At 49.3% G+C, this 20,182-nt stretch overlaps 1 protein-coding gene across 1 annotated transcript in view; it reads left to right on the top strand.

Annotated features, from left to right (window-relative positions):
• LOC132396509 (otogelin-like protein) overlaps positions 1–20,182 on the top strand; it is a 350,978-nt gene that overhangs the window by 153,387 nt on the left and 177,409 nt on the right. Inside the window, exons 18-20 of the mRNA XM_059974091.1 lie at positions 1,190–1,405; positions 4,394–4,574; positions 4,857–4,943. Of these exons, the coding sequence (XP_059830074.1) occupies positions 1,190–1,405; positions 4,394–4,574; positions 4,857–4,943 (484 nt within the window). The remainder of the gene's footprint in view (positions 1–1,189; positions 1,406–4,393; positions 4,575–4,856; positions 4,944–20,182) is intronic.

Below are 20,182 nucleotides of genomic sequence, written 5' to 3'. Positions count from 1 at the left end.
TACACTTTACATATCTGAAGAAACTTTTGGTATCCTCCTTAGTTTTATTGGCTAGCTTACTTACACTTTCCATAAGGGTTCTTCTACTCAAAGCTCTTTAATCAATTCTGAATTATTGTAAAACACCCAATCCAGAATGTCTCATCCTCGATTAGGCTCGACCACGAGCTGCTCTAAAAAGCCACCTTGTAGGCACTATGGAAATTCCCCCTCTGGAATCCAGCACCAGCCTGATTTTCCCAATAAACCAGCATTGAAATCCCCCATGACTAGTGTAACATTGCGCTTTTGCTAAGAAAAAATGCATAACCCCAGTCACAGCTTCAGCAAAGCAGCAATGATAACTTTGCATGACAATGGACATTTTTGAGTTCTAATTATGTTCGTCCTTGTGTGTAATTAATGTTTTTTGTGTATGCTGTTTACCTAATGCTCTGTGCCAGTGATGCGGCTGTAAGTAAGTTTTTCATTCCACCTGTATATACCATTGAGGGGAACTGTGCTTTAGTGTACAATATTTCTGTAGGTGACAGACACTGATATGTACTTTAGTGTACAGTATTTCTGTAGGTGACAGACGCTGACATGTGCTTTAGCGTACAGTATTTCTGTAGGTGACAGTCACTGACGTGTGCTTTAGTGTACAGTATTTCTGTAGGTGACAGACGCTGACGTGTGCTTTAGTGTACAGTATTTCTGTAGGTGACAGTCACTGACAGTTGTTTTAGTGTACAGTATTTCAGTAGGTGACAGACACTGACAGTTGTTTTAGTGTACAGTATTTCTGTAGGTGACAGACGCTGACATGTGCTTTAGTGTACAGTATTTCTGTAGGTGACAGTCACTGACGTGTGCTTTAGTGTACAGTATTTCTGTAGGTGACAGTCACTGACGTGTGCTTTAGTGTACAGTATTTCAGTAGGTGACAGACACTGACAGTTGTTTTAGTGTACAGTATTTCTGTAGGTGACAGACACTGACAGTTGTTTTAGTGTACAGTATTTCTGTAGGTGACAGTCACTGACAGTTGTTTTAGTGTACAGTATTTCTGTAGGTGACAGACACTGACAGTTGTTTTAGTGTACAGTATTTCTGTAGGTGACAGACACTGACAGTTGTTTTAGTGTACAGTATTTCTGTAGGTGATGATTATTGAAATGTACTTTACTGTATTTTTTCTTTCTTACAGAGTCCTATGCAAAAGAGAAGTGCAGTATCATCAAGAGTGGCATATTTAACAGCTGTCATTTCATCAGTTCGGACCAGTTCTATGATCAGTGTCTGCAGTATGTCTGCAGTTGTTCTGACCCTCAGAAATGTATGTGTTTGGCTCTAGCCAATTATGCCCACTTTTGCCTTCTGTATGGTGTCTACATTGATTTCCGAGCTGCAGTTCTCGAGTGCGGTAAGTGCCCTTGCTTATGATCACGGAGTGCGTATGGAAATCCTTGGCTACAGTAGCACAGCAGCTTGTGAGGCACCGTTGCAGCCCAGAGTCTCGGAGATTGGTGTCAAATGCCAGTGTCCTCAGTAAGGAGCTGGTACGAGGGGTGATTGATAAGTTCATGGCCTAAGGTAGTAGGAGTCAATTTTAGAAAACCTGGCACATTTATTTTCCAGCATAGTCCCTCCTACATTTACACACAGTCCAGCAGTCGTGGAGCATATGGATCTTGGACCTCCAGAAAGTGTCCACAGCAGGGGTGATTGATAGATTCGTGGCCTAGGGTAGAAGGAGATGAGTTATTCAGCTTTCATTACATGCAGATACAGGTCAACTCTGAGTGATTATACACAAAGTTTGGTTAATAACTCATCTCCTAACTTGGGCCACGAACTTATCAATCACCCCTCGTATGTCCTCCCCGTGGTTTTCCACTTGTGGTTTCGGTTTCCTCAAACATTCCCTCAACCTACCGGTTAATAGGTTAGTTGGTTATTGTAGATTGTCCTGTGATTAGACTATCTTTAAATCGGGGTTTGCTAGGTGGCTCAGCCTGAAGGGCCAAATGGCCTCCTATGCACTGTATCTCTAAATAAATGAATAGTCAAAAAATACCTATTTAATTTAATACATTAGCCTGGTGTTGGTTAAGTTTAACAATTAAACTACTCATTGCAACTCACTGAACTTTTTCAATGTTATGGAATCTCTAACCTTTTTGGCACAGACTCTGCCCCGCCCAAGGAGCCTTTTCGAGCCGGTCCCATTCCCCTGCATTTGGCTCAAAGCCCTCACATTTTCTATGTGGATTACGTGTATCAGATGACATTTTCATCCAGACATCCCTGGGGGAGATGGGCTTCCATGGCAACAAAGAGACTCGCACTGCATTGAATTTCCAGCATCTGCAGATTTCCTCTTGTTCTCACAGCATTATTTCAGTTCAGGGTCTTGGTGCTCGGAGTTCAATTCCGACACTCTCTGTAAGAAGCTTGTACATCCTTCCCGTGAGCGTGTGGGTTTCCTCCGGGCACCCCGGTTTCCTCCCACTGTCCGAAGATGTCATTTCCATACGTCAGAGGAGCCAGGAACATAACGATGTCTCAGAGGAGAACTGCTCGACCAATGAATCATTTTCAACTCAACACGTATGAACACTTAACGTTTCAGGAACAGCTTTTTCCCCTCAACCTTCAGATTTCCCATTGGTCCGTGAACACTACCTCACCATTTTACTCCTTTTTTTAATGTTCTTTATGTAGTGTCGTGTTTCTTATTGTGACTGCCCAGTACATGACAAACATCAGCCTGCCCGCCAGCAAAGACATATGTACAGAAAAGAGCCAGTGACGTCACGAAGGATCCCAGCCATCCTGCTCATGGTCTGCTCATCCCACTCCCATGAGGGAGGAGGCTACGTAGCATCAACTCCAGAAAAGATCAGGCTCAAAAACAGTTCCTTCCCCCAAGCAGTAAGGCTGATCAACACCTCCTCCCACGAACTCCACCACTACTTTATCATTTCCGGTCAGAGTCACTTTATGTGACTGGTGTCACTTCAGAATCAGAATTAGCTTTAATATTGCCGGCAAATGTTGTGAAATCTGTGGTTTTGCGGCAGCAGTACATTGCAATAAAAATAAATTACAATAAGAAGTATACATATAAAAGAATATTAAATACACAATGTGAAAAGAGTAACGTTCATGGCTTCATTGTCCATTCAGAAAGCTGATTGCAGAGGGGAGGAAGCTGTTCCTGAAACATCGAGTGTGTGTCTTCAGCTCCTGTACCTCCTTGCTGATGGAAGCAATGAGACGAGAGCGTGTCTTGGGTGATGGAGTCTTTACTAATGGGAGTCTCATTTTTGAGTGTCCTTGATGCTGGGGAGGTCGGTGCCCATGATGGAGCTGACTGAGTTTACAACTTTCTGCAGCTTTTTCCGATCCTGCACAGTGCCTCTCCCCCCCGCCACACCAGACGGTGAAGCAGCCAGTTAGAATGCTCTCCACAGTACATCTGTAGTTTCACTGTCTTTGGTTATGTACTTATTCTCCTCAAACACCCAATGAAATAGAGCTGCTGTGGTGTCTTCGATAAGTTGGGTCCGAGACACGTCCTCAGATGCTCCGAAACTACTCACACTTTCCTCGATGACGGCTGGTTTGTGTGCCCTGGATTCCCTCTTCCTGGTGTTCACAAATAATTCCTGGATTTTGACATTGACTGCAAGGCTGTTGGCACACCACTCAGCCAGCTGATCTCTCTCGCTCCTGTACGCCTCCTCGTCACCATCTGAAATTCTGCAGACAATAGTTGTGTCATCAGCAAATTTATAGAACATAGAACAGTACAGCACATCACAGGCCCTTCGGCCCACAATGTTGTGCCGACCCTCACACCCTGCCTCACATATATTCCCCCACCTGAAATTCCAACATATACCTGTCTTGTAGTCTCATAAACTTCACTAGTTTATGAAACCTCCACCACTGACTCAGGCAGTGCATTCCACGCACCAACCACTCTCTGAGTGAAAAACCTTCCCCTAATATCCCCCTTGAACTTCCCTCCCCTTACCTTAAAGCCATGTCCTCTGGAGTTTGAGCTGAGCCTAACCACACAAATTTATAGTTGGTGTTTGAGCCACACAAAGGACATACAATGTGAAGCTATCTTACATACATAGACGCTATCATATAGTATGTGTAGGAGCTATCTTACATATTTAGATTTACTGTGTTTTTTTAAATTTTTATTGTGTTCTTGAATTTATTGTGATACCTTTGTATTGCATTGGATCCAGTAACAATTATTTCATTCTCCTTTACGCGTGTACTGGAAACAAACCTTGAAAATAACAAATTTCACAATATATAGCAAAGCTGATTCTGATTCTAGACCCAGACCATGTATCAATCCTGTTTCTAATTCTTCTCTCCTTTACAGCGGTGAATTGCACTAATGACATGGTGTACACTGTAGAGAAGTACACGTGTGAAAGAAATTGTTACCACCTGAGTACTGGGAAAAGCTGCCACTTTCTCCCATCGTCAGGCCCCGTAGAAGGATGCAGGTGCCCTGAGGACATGTACTACAACCCACACACTCAGACCTGTTCTGACACCATGTGAGCAAACGTCTATAACTTCACAGACCAGTGTCTCAGAAAATTCAGAGAATGATATCTTGCTCCCCAGTCGTTACGGTCCACACGTTTCTCTGATTATTTTGTGATTTGTGGTTGATGTGTTTGTCAAAGCAAAAGATTTTAGTGAAGGAGAATGGGAGAGTTCACAGTTTTGAATTTGCTGACTTTAATTAGCGATGATTGGTACAACTGCAGCTTTTTTTTCTTGTTGACAACTTCATTTCATCCTGTAGCTCAATGTGTTCTTTCTTGTTTTTGAAGAGCGGATTGTCCTTGTTACTTGAATGAGTTGGTGTATAAACCTGGTGAGAAGACATTGTCACCTTCTCCGATGAAGTACCAAGACTGGTGAGTGTACGTAGCAGTGGAGTATTTACTCTCCCGTGCACGAGCGCGTGATGACACTCCTCGCAATATGAACTGAACACAAGGAAGGGCAGCTATTTGACTACACAGGTTTGCCTTTGTTAGCTTAGACATTGAGTTCAAAGGTCAGGAAGTTATGTTGCAGCTTTATAAAACCCTAGTTAGGCTGCATCTTGAGTATTGCTCACAGTTCTGGTCGCCCCACTATAGGAAGAATATTGAGGCTTTGGAGCGAGTGCAGAAGAGGTTTCCCACAAAGTTGTTTGGATTAGAGGACATGTGCTATCGTGAGAGATTAGACAATCTTAAATTGCTTTCTCTCAAGCAGCAGAGGCTGAGGGGAGATCTGATAGATCATGAAGGGCACAGATAGGGTGGAGAGACGGTATCTTTTTCCAGGGTTGAAATGACTAATACCTGAGGGTGTGCCTTAGAGATGAGAGGGTGTAGGTTCAAAGGGGATGTGAGAGAGAGGGATGCTTTTTTTACACAGAGAATGGTGGTGTATGGACTGCACTGCCTGGGAGGTGGGAGAAGCAGATATATCAGGGGCATTTGAGAGACATTTAAGTAGGCAGATGGATGTGAGGAAATGGAAAGGTACGGACATTGTGAAGAGATTAGTTTAGATTACTAATTTTGTTCCAAAGTTGTACTGTCACATGTTCGACATTTTAATTGGCCCTCGAACTCCCAAACTCCTGAACTGTAACCATTGGAAGCTTTCAACACCTTTGATATTTTAGAGATGATAAGTAGAGCTGTGACATGTTTGTTTTTGATAATTTAACAGTTAAGTAGCTTGTGAGGTTTGTGAAAATATTCTGTGAAAAGATTTAGTTAGTACAATTTAGCACAGATAGTTCTCACAGCATTTGTTAGTTTCGATAACAGATTTATGGATTTTTACAGAGTTTGTACTTGTTGGTTTGAGTATTCTGTGTTCTGATATTTCCATGGCTTGGTAGCAAAAAGGGGTAGAAATAAACCAGCCTGAATTTTGTACACATTCTTCTTATACCCAATAAGGACACTGCATTAAACATTTGGTACATTACTCCTCTCCCGAGTCAGGACAGTGAGTCCGGATTTAGGACATTACTCCTCTCCCCAGTCAGGACAGTGAGTCCGGATTTAGGACATTACTCCTCTCCCCAGTCAGGACAGTGAGTCCGGATTTAGGACATTACTCCTCTCCCCAGTCAGGACAGTGAGTCCGGATTTGGGAATTTACTCCTCTCCCCAGTCAGGACAGTGAGTCCGGATTTGGGACATTACTCCTCTCCCCAGTCAGGACAGTGAGTCCGGATTTAGGACATTACTCCTCTCCCCAGTCAGGACAGTGAGTCCGGATTTAGGACATTACTCCTCTCCCCAGTCAGGACAGTGAGTCCGCATTTGGGACATTACTCCTCTCCCCAGTCAGGACAGTGAGTCCGGATTTAGGACATTACTCCTCTCCCCAGTCAGGACAGTGAGTCCGGATTTGGGAATTTACTCCTCTCCCCAGTCAGGACAGTGAGTCCGGATTTAGGACATTACTCCTCTCCCCAGTCAGGACAGTGAGTCCGGATTTGGGAATTTACTCCTCTCCCCAGTCAGGACAGTGAGTCCGGATTTAGGACATTACTCCTCTCCCCAGTCAGGACAGTGAGTCCGGATTTGGGAATTTACTCCTCTCCCCAGTCAGGACAGTGAGTCCGGATTTAGGACATTACTCCTCTCCCCAGTCAGGACAGTGAGTCCGGATTTGGGAATTTACTCCTCTCCCCAGTCAGGACAGTGAGTCCGGATTTAGGACATTACTCCTCTCCCCAGTCAGGACAGTGTGTCCGGATTTAGGACATTACTCCCCTCCGCAGTCAGGACAGTGAGTCCGGATTTAGGACATTACTCCTCTCCCCAGTCAGGACAGTGAGTCCAGGATTTGGGAATTTACTCCTCTCCCCAGTCAGGACAGTGAGTCCGGATTTAGGACATTACTCCTCTCCCCAGTCAGGACAGTGTGTCCGGATTTAGGACATTACTCCTCTCCCCAGTCAGGACAGTGTGTCCGGATTTAGGACAATACTCCTCTCCCCAGTCAGGACAGTGAGTCCGGATTTAGGACATTACTCCTCTCCCCAGTCAGGACAGTGAGTCCGGATTTAGGACATTACTCCTCTCCCCAGTCAGGACAGTGAGTCCGGATTTGGGAATTTACTCCTCTCCCCAGTCAGGACAGTGAGTCCGGATTTAGGACATTACTCCTCTCCCCAGTCAGGACAGTGAGTCCGGATTTAGGACATTACTCCTCTCCCCAGTCAGGACAGTGAGTCCGGATTTCGGAATTTACTCCTCTCCCCAGTCAGGACAGTGAGTCCGGATTTAGGACATTACTCCTCTCCCCAGTCAGGACAGTGAGTCCGGATTTAGGACATTACTCCTCTCCCCAGTCAGGACAGTGAGTCCGGATTTGGGAATTTACTCCTCTCCCCAGTCAGGACAGTGTGTCCGGATTTAGGACATTACTCCTCTCCCCAGTCAGGACAGTGAGTCCGGATTTGGGAATTTACTCCTCTCCCCAGTCAGGACAGTGAGTCCGGATTTAGGACATTACTCCTCTCCCCAGTCAGGACAGTGAGTCCGGATTTAGGACATTACTCCTCTCCCCAGTCAGGACAGTGTGTCCGGATTTAGGACATTACTCCCCTCCCCAGTCAGGACAGTGAGTCCGGATTTGGGAATTTACTCCTCTCCCCAGTCAGGACAGTGAGTCCGGATTTGGGAATTTACTCCTCTCCCCAGTCAGGACAGTGAGTCTGGATTTAGGACATTACTCCTCTCCCCAGTCAGGACAGTGAGACCAGATTTAGGACATTACTCCTCTCCCCAGTCAGGACAGTGAGTCCGGATTTGGGAATTTACTCCTCTCCCCAGTCAGGACAGTGAGTCCGGATTTAGGACATTACTCCTCTCCCCAGTCAGGACAGTGTGTCCGGATTTAGGACATTACTCCTCTCCCCAGTCAGGACAGTGAGTCCGGATTTAGGACATTACTCCTCTCCCCAGTCAGGACAGTGTGTCCGGATTTAGGACATTACTCCTCTCCCCAGTCAGGACAGTGAGTCCGGATTTGGGAATTTACTCCTCTCCCCAGTCAGGACAGTGAGTCCGGATTTAGGACATTACTCCTCTCCCCAGTCAGGACAGTGAGTCCGGATTTAGGACATTACTCCTCTCCCCAGTCAGGACAGTGAGTCCGGATTTACGACATTACTCCTCTCTCCAGTCAGGACAGTGAGTCCGGATTTAGGACATTACTCCTCTCCCCAGTCAGGACAGTGAGTCCGGATTTAGGACATTACTCCTCTCCCCAGTCAGGACAGTGAGTCCGGATTTAGGACATTACTCCTCTCCCCAGTCAGGACAGTGAGTCCGGATTTAGGACATTACTCCTCTCCCCAGTCAGGACAGTGAGTCCGGATTTAGGACATTACTCCTCTCCCCAGTCAGGACAGTGAGTCCGGATTTAGGACATTACTCCTCTCCCCAGTCAGGACAGTGAGTCCGGATTTAGGATATTACTCCTCTCCCCAGTCAGGACAGTGTGTCCGGATTTAGGACATTACTCCTCTCCCCAGTCAGGACAGTGAGTCCGGATTTAGGACATTACTCCTCTCCCCAGTCAGGACAGTGAGTCCGGATTTGGGACATTACTCCTCTCCCCAGTCAGGACAGTGAGTCCGGATTTAGGACATTACTCCTCTCCCCAGTCAGGACAGTGAGTCCGGATTTAGGACATTACTCCTCTCCCCAGTCAGGACAGTGAGTCCGCATTTGGGACATTACTCCTCTCCCCAGTCAGGACAGTGAGTCCGGATTTAGGACATTACTCCTCTCCCCAGTCAGGACAGTGAGTCCGGATTTGGGAATTTACTCCTCTCCCCAGTCAGGACAGTGAGTCCGGATTTAGGACATTACTCCTCTCCCCAGTCAGGACAGTGAGTCCGGATTTGGGAATTTACTCCTCTCCCCAGTCAGGACAGTGAGTCCGGATTTAGGACATTACTCCTCTCCCCAGTCAGGACAGTGAGTCCGGATTTGGGAATTTACTCCTCTCCCCAGTCAGGACAGTGAGTCCGGATTTAGGATATTACTCCTCTCCCCAGTCAGGACAGTGAGTCCGGATTTAGGATATTACTCCTCTCCCCAGTCAGGACAGTGAGTCCGGGTTTAGGACATTACTCCTCTCCCCAGTCAGGACAGTGAGTCCGGATTTGGGACATTACTCCTCTCCCCAGTCAGGACAGTGTGTCCGGATTTAGGACATTACTCCTCTCCCCAGTCAGGACAGTGAGTCCGGATTTAGGACATTACTCCTCTCCCCAGTCAGGACAGTGAGTCCGGATTTGGGAATTTACTCCTCTCCCCAGTCAGGACAGTGTGTCCGGATTTAGGACATTACTCCTCTCCCCAGTCAGGACAGTGAGTCCGGATTTAGGACATTACTCCTCTCCCCAGTCAGGACAGTGTGTCCGGATTTAGGACATTACTCCCCTCCCCAGTCAGGACAGTGAGTCCGGATTTGGGAATTTACTCCTCTCCCCAGTCAGGACAGTGAGTCCAGGATTTGGGAATTTACTCCTCTCCCCAGTCAGGACAGTGAGTCCGGATTTAGGACATTACTCCTCTCCCCAGTCAGGACAGTGTGTCCGGATTTAGGACATTACTCCTCTCCCCAGTCAGGACAGTGTGTCCGGATTTAGGACATTACTCCTCTCCCCAGTCAGGACAGTGAGTCCGGATTTAGGACATTACTCCTCTCCCCAGTCAGGACAGTGAGTCCGGATTTAGGACATTACTCCTCTCCCCAGTCAGGACAGTGAGTCCGGATTTGGGAATTTACTCCTCTCCCCAGTCAGGACAGTGAGTCCGGATTTAGGACATTACTCCTCTCCCCAGTCAGGACAGTGAGTCCGGATTTAGGACATTACACCTCTCCACAGTCAGGACAGTGAGTCCGGATTTCGGAATTTACTCCTCTCCCCAGTCAGGACAGTGAGTCCGGATTTAGGACATTACTCCTCTCCCCAGTCAGGACAGTGAGTCCGGATTTAGGACATTACTCCTCTCCCCAGTCAGGACAGTGAGTCCGGATTTAGGATATTACTCCTCTCCCCAGTCAGGACAGTGAGTCCGGATTTGGGACATTACTCCTCTCCCCAGTCAGGACAGTGAGTCCGGATTTAGGACATTACTCCTCTCCCCAGTCAGGACAGTGAGTCCGGATTTAGGACATTACTCCTCTCCCCAGTCAGGACAGTGAGTCCGGATTTGGGAATTTACTCCTCTCCCCAGTCAGGACAGTGAGTCCGGATTTAGGACATTACTCCTCTCCCCAGTCAGGACAGTGAGTCCGGATTTGGGAATTTACTCCTCTCCCCAGTCAGGACAGTGAGTCCGGATTTAGGACATTACTCCTCTCCCCAGTCAGGACAGTGTGTCCGGATTTAGGACATTACTCCCCTCCCCAGTCAGGACAGTGAGTCCGGATTTGGGAATTTACTCCTCTCCCCAGTCAGGACAGTGAGTCCGGATTTGGGAATTTACTCCTCTCCCCAGTCAGGACAGTGAGTCTGGATTTAGGACATTACTCCTCTCCCCAGTCAGGACAGTGAGTCCGGATTTAGGACATTACTCCTCTCCCCAGTCAGGACAGTGAGTCCGGATTTGGGAATTTACTCCTCTCCCCAGTCAGGACAGTGAGTCCGGATTTAGGACATTACTCCTCTCCCCAGTCAGGACAGTGTGTCCGGATTTAGGACATTACTCCTCTCCCCAGTCAGGACAGTGAGTCCGGATTTAGGACATTACTCCTCTCCCCAGTCAGGACAGTGTGTCCGGATTTAGGACATTACTCCTCTCCCCAGTCAGGACAGTGAGTCCGGATTTGGGAATTTACTCCTCTCCCCAGTCAGGACAGTGAGTCCGGATTTAGGACATTACTCCTCTCCCCAGTCAGGACAGTGAGTCCGGATTTAGGACATTACTCCTCTCCCCAGTCAGGACAGTGAGTCCGGATTTACGACATTACTCCTCTCTCCAGTCAGGACAGTGAGTCCGGATTTAGGACATTACTCCTCTCCCCAGTCAGGACAGTGAGTCCGGATTTAGGACATTACTCCTCTCCCCAGTCAGGACAGTGAGTCCGGATTTAGGACATTACTCCTCTCCCCAGTCAGGACAGTGAGTCCGGAATTAGGATATTACTCCTCTCCCCAGTCAGGACAGTGAGTCCGGATTTAGGACATTACTCCTCTCCCCAGTCAGGACAGTGAGTCTGGATTTAGGACATTACTCCTCTCCCCAGTCAGGACAGTGAGTCCGGATTTAGGACATTACTCCTCTCCCCAGTCAGGACAGTGAGTCCGGATTTAGGACATTACTCCTCTCCCCAGTCAGGACAGTGAGTCCGGATTTAGGACATTACTCCTCTCCCCAGTCAGGACAGTGAGTCCGGATTTAGGACATTACTCCTCTCCCCAGTCAGGACAGTGAGTCCGGATTTAGGACATTACTCCTCTCCCCAGTCAGGACAGTGAGTCCGGATTTAGGATATTACTCCTCTCCCCAGTCAGGACAGTGAGTCCGGATTTGGGACATTACTCCTCTCCCCAGTCAGGACAGTGAGTCCGGATTTAGGACATTACTCCTCTCCCCAGTCAGGACAGTGAGTCCGGATTTAGGACATTACTCCTCTCCCCAGTCAGGACAGTGAGTCCGCATTTGGGACATTACTCCTCTCCCCAGTCAGGACAGTGAGTCCGGATTTGGGAATTTACTCCTCTCCCCAGTCAGGACAGTGAGTCCGGATTTAGGACATTACTCCTCTCCCCAGTCAGGACAGTGAGTCCGGATTTGGGAATTTACTCCTCTCCCCAGTCAGGACAGTGAGTCCGGATTTAGGACATTACTCCTCTCCCCAGTCAGGACAGTGAGTCCGGATTTGGGAATTTACTCCTCTCCCCAGTCAGGACAGTGAGTCCGGATTTAGGATATTACTCCTCTCCCCAGTCAGGACAGTGAGTCCGGATTTAGGATATTACTCCTCTCCCCAGTCAGGACAGTGAGTCCGGGTTTAGGACATTACTCCTCTCCCCAGTCAGGACAGTGAGTCCGGATTTAGGACATTACTCCTCTCCCCAGTCAGGACAGTGAGTCCGGATTTGGGAATTTACTCCTCTCCCCAGTCAGGACAGTGTGTCCGGATTTAGGACATTACTCCTCTCCCCAGTCAGGACAGTGAGTCCGGATTTAGGACATTACTCCTCTCCCCAGTCAGGACAGTGTGTCCGGATTTAGGACATTACTCCCCTCCCCAGTCAGGACAGTGAGTCCGGATTTGGGAATTTACTCCTCTCCCCAGTCAGGACAGTGAGTCCAGGATTTGGGAATTTACTCCTCTCCCCAGTCAGGACAGTGAGTCCGGATTTAGGACATTACTCCTCTCCCCAGTCAGGACAGTGTGTCCGGATTTAGGACATTACTCCTCTCCCCAGTCAGGACAGTGTGTCCGGATTTAGGACATTACTCCTCTCCCCAGTCAGGACAGTGAGTCCGGATTTAGGACATTACTCCTCTCCCCAGTCAGGACAGTGAGTCCGGATTTAGGACATTACTCCTCTCCCCAGTCAGGACAGTGAGTCCGGATTTAGGACATTACTCCTCTCCCCAGTCAGGACAGTGAGTCCGGATTTGGGAATTTACTCCTCTCCCCAGTCAGGACAGTGTGTCCGGATTTAGGACATTACTCCTCTCCCCAGTCAGGACAGTGAGTCCGGATTTAGGACATTACTCCTCTCCCCAGTCAGGACAGTGTGTCCGGATTTAGGACATTACTCCCCTCCCCAGTCAGGACAGTGAGTCCGGATTTGGGAATTTACTCCTCTCCCCAGTCAGGACAGTGAGTCCAGGATTTGGGAATTTACTCCTCTCCCCAGTCAGGACAGTGAGTCCGGATTTAGGACATTACTCCTCTCCCCAGTCAGGACAGTGTGTCCGGATTTAGGACATTACTCCTCTCCCCAGTCAGGACAGTGAGTCCGGATTTGGGAATTTACTCCTCTCCCCAGTCAGGACAGTGAGTCCGGATTTAGGACATTACTCCTCTCCCCAGTCAGGACAGTGAGTCCGGATTTAGGACATTACACCTCTCCACAGTCAGGACAGTGAGTCCGGATTTCGGAATTTACTCCTCTCCCCAGTCAGGACAGTGAGTCCGGATTTAGGACATTACTCCTCTCCCCAGTCAGGACAGTGAGTCCGGATTTAGGACATTACTCCTCTCCCCAGTCAGGACAGTGAGTCCGGATTTGGGAATTTACTCCTCTCCCCAGTCAGGACAGTGTGTCCGGATTTAGGACATTACTCCTCTCCCCAGTCAGGACAGTGAGTCCGGATTTGGGAATTTACTCCTCTCCCCAGTAAGGACAGTGAGTCCGGATTTAGGACATTACTCCTCTCCCCAGTCAGGACAGTGAGTCCGGATTTAGGACATTACTCCTCTCCCCAGTCAGGACAGTGTATCCGGATTTAGGACATTACTCCCCTCCCCAGTCAGGACAGTGAGTCCGGATTTGGGAATTTACTCCTCTCCCCAGTCAGGACAGTGAGTCCGGATTTGGGAATTTACTCCTCTCCCCAGTCAGGACAGTGAGTCTGGATTTAGGACATTACTCCTCTCCCCAGTCAGGACAGTGAGTCCGGATTTAGGACATTACTCCTCTCCCCAGTCAGGACAGTGAGTCCGGATTTGGGAATTTACTCCTCTCCCCAGTCAGGACAGTGAGTCCGGATTTAGGACATTACTCCTCTCCCCAGTCAGGACAGTGTGTCCGGATTTAGGACATTACTCCTCTCCCCAGTCAGGACAGTGAGTCCGGATTTAGGACATTACTCCTCTCCCCAGTCAGGACAGTGTGTCCGGATTTAGGACATTACTCCTCTCCCCAGTCAGGACAGTGAGTCCGGATTTGGGAATTTACTCCTCTCCCCAGTCAGGACAGTGAGTCCGGATTTAGGACATTACTCCTCTCCCCAGTCAGGACAGTGAGTCCGGATTTAGGACATTACTCCTCTCCCCAGTCAGGACAGTGAGTCCGGATTTAGGACATTACTCCTCTCCCCAGTCAGGACAGTGAGTCCGGATTTAGGACATTACTCCTCTCCCCAGTCAGGACAGTGAGTCCAGATTTAGGACATTACTCCTCTCCCCAGTCAGGACAGTGAGTCCGGATTTGGGAATTTACTCCTCTCCCCAGTAAGGACAGTGAGTCCAGATTTAGGACATTACTCCTCTCCCCAGTCAGGACAGTGTGTCCGGATTTAGGACATTACTCCTCTCCCCAGTCAGGACAGTGAGTCCGGATTTGGGAATTTACTCCTCTCCCCAGTCAGGACCGTGAGTCCGGATTTGGGAATTTACTCCTCTCCCCAGTCAGGACAGTGAGTCCGGATTTAGGACATTACTCCTCTCCCCAGTCAGACAGTGAGTCCGGATTTAGGACATTACTCCTCTCCCCAGTCAGGACAGTGAGTCCGGATTTAGGACATTACTCCTCTCCCCAGTCAGACAGTGAGTCCGGATTTAGGACATTACTCCTCTCCCCAGTCAGACAGTGAGTCCGGATTTAGGACATTACTCCTCTCCCCAGACAGGACAGTGAGTCCGGATTTAGGACATTACTCCTCTCCCCAGTCAGGACAGTGAGTCCGGATTTAGGACATTACTCCTCTCCCCAGTCAGGACAGTGAGTCCGGATTTACGACATTACTCCTCTCTCCAGTCAGGACAGTGAGTCCGGATTTAGGACATTACTCCTCTCCCCAGTCAGGACAGTGAGTCCAGATTTAGGACATTACTCCTCTCCCCAGTCAGGACAGTGAGTCCGGATTTGGGAATTTACTCCTCTCCCCAGTAAGGACAGTGTGTCCGTATTTAGGACATTACTCCTCTCCCCAGTCAGGACAGTGTGTCCGGATTTAGGACATTACTCCCCTCCCCAGTCAGGACAGTGAGTCCGGATTTGGGAATTTACTCCTCTCCCCAGTCAGGACAGTGAGTCCGGATTTGGGAATTTACTCCTCTCCCCAGTCAGGACAGTGAGTCCGGATTTAGGACATTACTCCTCTCCCCAGTCAGGACAGTGAGTCCGGATTTACGACATTACTCCTCTCTCCAGTCAGGACAGTGAGTCCGGATTTAGGACATTACTCCTCTCCCCAGTCAGGACAGTGAGTCCGGATTTAGGACATTACTCCTCTCCCCAGTCAGGACAGTGAGTCCGGATTTGGGAATTTACTCCTCTCCCCAGTAAGGACAGTGTGTCCGTATTTAGGACATTACTCCTCTCCCCAGTCAGGACAGTGTGTCCGGATTTAGGACATTACTCCCCTCCCCAGTCAGGACAGTGAGTCCGGATTTGGGAATTTACTCCTCTCCCCAGTCAGGACAGTGAGTCCGGATTTGGGAATTTACTCCTCTCCCCAGTCAGGACAGTGAGTCGGGATTTAGGACATTACTCCTCTCCCCAGTCAGGACAGTGAGTCCGGATTTGGGAATTTACTCCTCTCCCCAGTCAGGACAGTGAGTCCGGATTTAGGACATTACTCCTCTCCCCAGTCAGGACAGTGAGTCCGGATTTAGGACATTACTCCTCTCCCCAGTCAGGACAGTGAGTCCGGATTTGGGAATTTACTCCTCTCCCCAGTCAGGACAGTGAGTCCGGATTTAGGACATTACTCCTCTCCCCAGTCAGGACAGTGAGTCCGGATTTAGGACATTACTCCTCTCCCCAGTCAGGACAGTGAGTCCGGATTTAGGACATTACTCCTCTCCCCAGTCAGGACAGTGAGTCCGGATTTGGGAATTTACTCCTCTCCCCAGTCAGGACAGTGAGTCCGGATTTAGGACATTACTCCTCTCCCCCGTCAAGACAGTGAGTCCGGATTTAGGACATTACTCCTCTCCCCAGTCAGGACAGTGAGTCCGGATTTGGGAATTTACTCCTCTCCCCAGTCAGGACAGTGAGTCTGGATTTGGGAATTTACTCCTCTCCCCAGTCAGGACAGTGAATCCGGATTTAGGACATTACACCTCTCCCCAGTCAGGACAGTGAGTCCGGATTTAGGACATTACTCCTCTCCCCAGTCAGGACAGTGAGTCTGGATTTGGGAATTTACTCCTCTCCCCAGTCAGGACAGTGAGTCCGGATTTGGGAATTTACTCCTCTCCCCAGTCAGGACAGTGAGTCCATTTTAGGACATTACTCCTCTCCCCAGTCAGGACAGTGAGTCCGGATTTAGGACATTACTCCTCTCCCCAGTCAGGACAGTGTGTCCAGATCTAGAACATTACTCCTCTCCCCAGTCAGGACAGTGAGTCCGGATTTAGGACATTACTCCTCTCCCCAGTCAGGACAGTGAGTCCGGATTTGGAATTTACTCCTCTCCCCAGTCAGGACAGTGAGTCCGGATTTAGGACATTACTCCTCTCCCCAGTAAGGACAGTGAGTCTGGATTTAGGACATTACTCCTCTCCCCAGTCAGGACAGTGAGTCCGGATTTGGGAATTTACTCCTCTCCCCAGTCAGGACAGTGTGTCCAGATCTAGAACATTACTCCTCTCCCCAGTCAGGACAGTGAGTCCGGATTTAGGACATTACTCCTCTCCCCAGTCAGGACAGTGAGTCCGGATTTGGAATTTACTCCTCTCCCCAGTCAGGACAGTGAGTCCGGATTTAGGACATTACTCCTCTCCCCAGTCAGGACAGTGAGTCTGGATTTAGGACATTACTCCTCTCCCCAGTCAGGACAGTGAGTCCGGATTTGGGAATTTACTCCTCTCCCCAGTCAGGACAGTGAGTCCGGATTTAGGATATTACTCCTCTCCCAAGTCAGGACAGTGAGTCCGGATTTAGGACATTACTCCTCTCCCCAGTCAGGACAGTGAGTCCGGATTTAGGACATTACTCCTCTCCCCAGTCAGGACAGTGAGTCCGTACTTAGGACATTACTCCTCTCCCCAGTCAGGACAGTGAGTCCGGATTTGGAATTTACTCCTCTCCCCAGTCAGGACAGTGAGTCCGGATTTAGGACATTACTCCTCTCCCCAGTCAGGACAGTGAGTCCGGATTTGGGAATTTACTCCTCTCCCCAGTCAGGACAGTGAGTCCGGATTTAGGACATTACTCCTCTCCCTAGTCAGGACAGTGAGTCCGGATTTAGGACATTACTCCTCTCTCCAGTCAGGACAGTGAGTCCGGATTTAGGACATTACTCCTCTCCCCAGTCAGGACAGTGTGTCCTGATTTAGGACATTACTCCTCTCCCCAGTCAGGACAGTGTGTCCGGATTTAGGACATTACTCCTCTCCCCAGTCAGGACAGTGAGTCCGGATTTAGGACATTACTCCTCTCCCCAGTCAGGACAGTGAGTCCGGATTTAGGATATTACTCCTCTCCCCAGTCAGGACAGTGAGTCCGGATTTGGGACATTACTCCTCTCCCCAGTCAGGACAGTGAGTCCGGATTTAGGACATTACTCCTCTCCCCAGTCAGGACAGTGAGTCCGGATTTAGGACATTACTCCTCTCCCCAGTCAGGACAGTGAGTCCGGATTTGGGAATTTACTCCTCTCCCCAGTCAGGACAGTGAGTCCGGATTTAGGACATTACTCCTCTCCCCAGTCAGGACAGTGAGTCCGGATTTGGGAATTTACTCCTCTCCCCAGTCAGGACAGTGAGTCCGGATTTAGGACATTACTCCTCTCCCCAGTCAGGACAGTGTGTCCGGATTTAGGACATTACTCCCCTCCCCAGTCAGGACAGTGAGTCCGGATTTGGGAATTTACTCCTCTCCCCAGTCAGGACAGTGAGTCCGGATTTGGGAATTTACTCCTCTCCCCAGTCAGGACAGTGAGTCTGGATTTAGGACATTACTCCTCTCCCCAGTCAGGACAGTGAGTCCGGATTTAGGACATTACTCCTCTCCCCAGTCAGGACAGTGAGTCCGGATTTGGGAATTTACTCCTCTCCCCAGTCAGGACAGTGAGTCCGGATTTAGGACATTACTCCTCTCCCCAGTCAGGACAGTGTGTCCGGATTTAGGACATTACTCCTCCCCCCAGTCAGGACAGTGAGTCCGGATTTAGGACATTACTCCTCTCCCCAGTCAGGACAGTGTGTCCGGATTTAGGACATTACTCCTCTCCCCAGTCAGGACAGTGAGTCCGGATTTGGGAATTTACTCCTCTCCCCAGTCAGGACAGTGAGTCCGGATTTAGGACATTACTCCTCTCCCCAGTCAGGACAGTGAGTCCGGATTTAGGACATTACTCCTCTCCCCAGTCAGGACAGTGAGTCCGGATTTACGACATTACTCCTCTCTCCAGTCAGGACAGTGAGTCCGGATTTAGGACATTACTCCTCTCCCCAGTCAGGACAGTGAGTCCGGATTTAGGACATTACTCCTCTCCCCAGTCAGGACAGTGAGTCCGGATTTAGGACATTACTCCTCTCCCCAGTCAGGACAGTGAGTCCGGATTTAGGACATTACTCCTCTCTCCAGTCAGGACAGTGAGTCCGGATTTAGGACATTACTCCTCTCCCCAGTCAGGACAGTGAGTCCGGATTTAGGACATTACTCCTCTCCCCAGTCAGGACAGTGAGTCCGGATTTAGGATATTACTCCTCTCCCCAGTCAGGACAGTGAGTCCGGATTTGGGACATTACTCCTCTCCCCAGTCAGGACAGTGTGTCCGGATTTAGGACATTACTCCTCTCCCCAGTCAGGACAGTGAGTCCGGATTTAGGACATTACTCCTCTCCCCAGTCAGGACAGTGAGTCCGGATTTAGGACATTACTCCTCTCCCCAGTCAGACAGTGAGTCCGGATTTGGGACATTACTCCTCTCCCCAGTCAGGACAGTGAGTCCGGATTTAGGACATTACTCCTCTCCCCAGTCAGGACAGTGAGTCCGGATTTAGGACATTACTCCTCTCCCCAGTCAGGACAGTGAGTCCGGATTTAGGACATTACTCCTCTCCCCAGTCAGGACAGTGAGTCCGGATTTGGGAATTTACTCCTCTCCCCAGTCAGGACAGTGAGTCCGCATTTGGGACATTACTCCTCTCCCCAGTCAGGACAGTGAGTCCGCATTTGGGACATTACTCCTCTCCCCAGTCAGGACAGTGAGTCCGGATTTGGGAATTTACTCCTCTCCCCAGTCAGGACAGTGAGTCCGGATTTAGGACATTACTCCTCTCCCCAGTCAGGACAGTGAGTCCGGATTTGGGAATTTACTCCTCTCCCCAGTCAGGACAGTGAGTCCGGATTTAGGACATTACTCCTCTCCCCAGTCAGGACAGTGAGTCCGGATTTGGGAATTTACTCCTCTCCCCAGTCAGGACAGTGAGTCCGGATTTGGGACATTACTCCTCTCCCCAGTCAGGACAGTGAGTCCGGATTTAGGACATTACTCCTCTCCCCAGTCAGGACAGTGAGTCCGGATTTAGGACATTACTCCTCTCCCCAGTCAGGACAGTGAGTCCGGATTTGGGAATTTACTCCTCTCCCCAGTCAGGACAGTGAGTCCGGATTTAGGACATTACTCCTCTCCCCAGTCAGGACAGTGAGTCCGGATTTGGGAATTTACTCCTCTCCCCAGTCAGGACAGTGAGTCCGGATTTAGGACATTACTCCTCTCCCCAGTCAGGACAGTGTGTCCGGATTTAGGACATTACTCCCCTCCCCAGTCAGGACAGTGAGTCCGGATTTGGGAATTTACTCCTCTCCCCAGTCAGGACAGTGAGTCCGGATTTGGGAATTTACTCCTCTCCCCAGTCAGGACAGTGAGTCTGGATTTAGGACATTACTCCTCTCCCCAGTCAGGACAGTGAGTCCGGATTTAGGACATTACTCCTCTCCCCAGTCAGGACAGTGAGTCCGGATTTGGGAATTTACTCCTCTCCCCAGTCAGGACAGTGAGTCCGGATTTAGGACATTACTCCTCTCCCCAGTCAGGACAGTGTGTCCGGATTTAGGACATTACTCCTCTCCCCAGTCAGGACAGTGAGTCCGGATTTAGGACATTACTCCTCTCCCCAGTCAGGACAGTGTGTCCGGATTTAGGACATTACTCCTCTCCCCAGTCAGGACAGTGAGTCCGGATTTGGGAATTTA

This window comes from Hypanus sabinus, chromosome 7 (genome assembly GCF_030144855.1).
Source record: "Hypanus sabinus isolate sHypSab1 chromosome 7, sHypSab1.hap1, whole genome shotgun sequence".
Lineage (NCBI taxonomy): Eukaryota > Metazoa > Chordata > Chondrichthyes > Myliobatiformes > Dasyatidae > Hypanus > Hypanus sabinus.
This window is presented reverse-complemented; position numbering and strand designations above follow the sequence as displayed.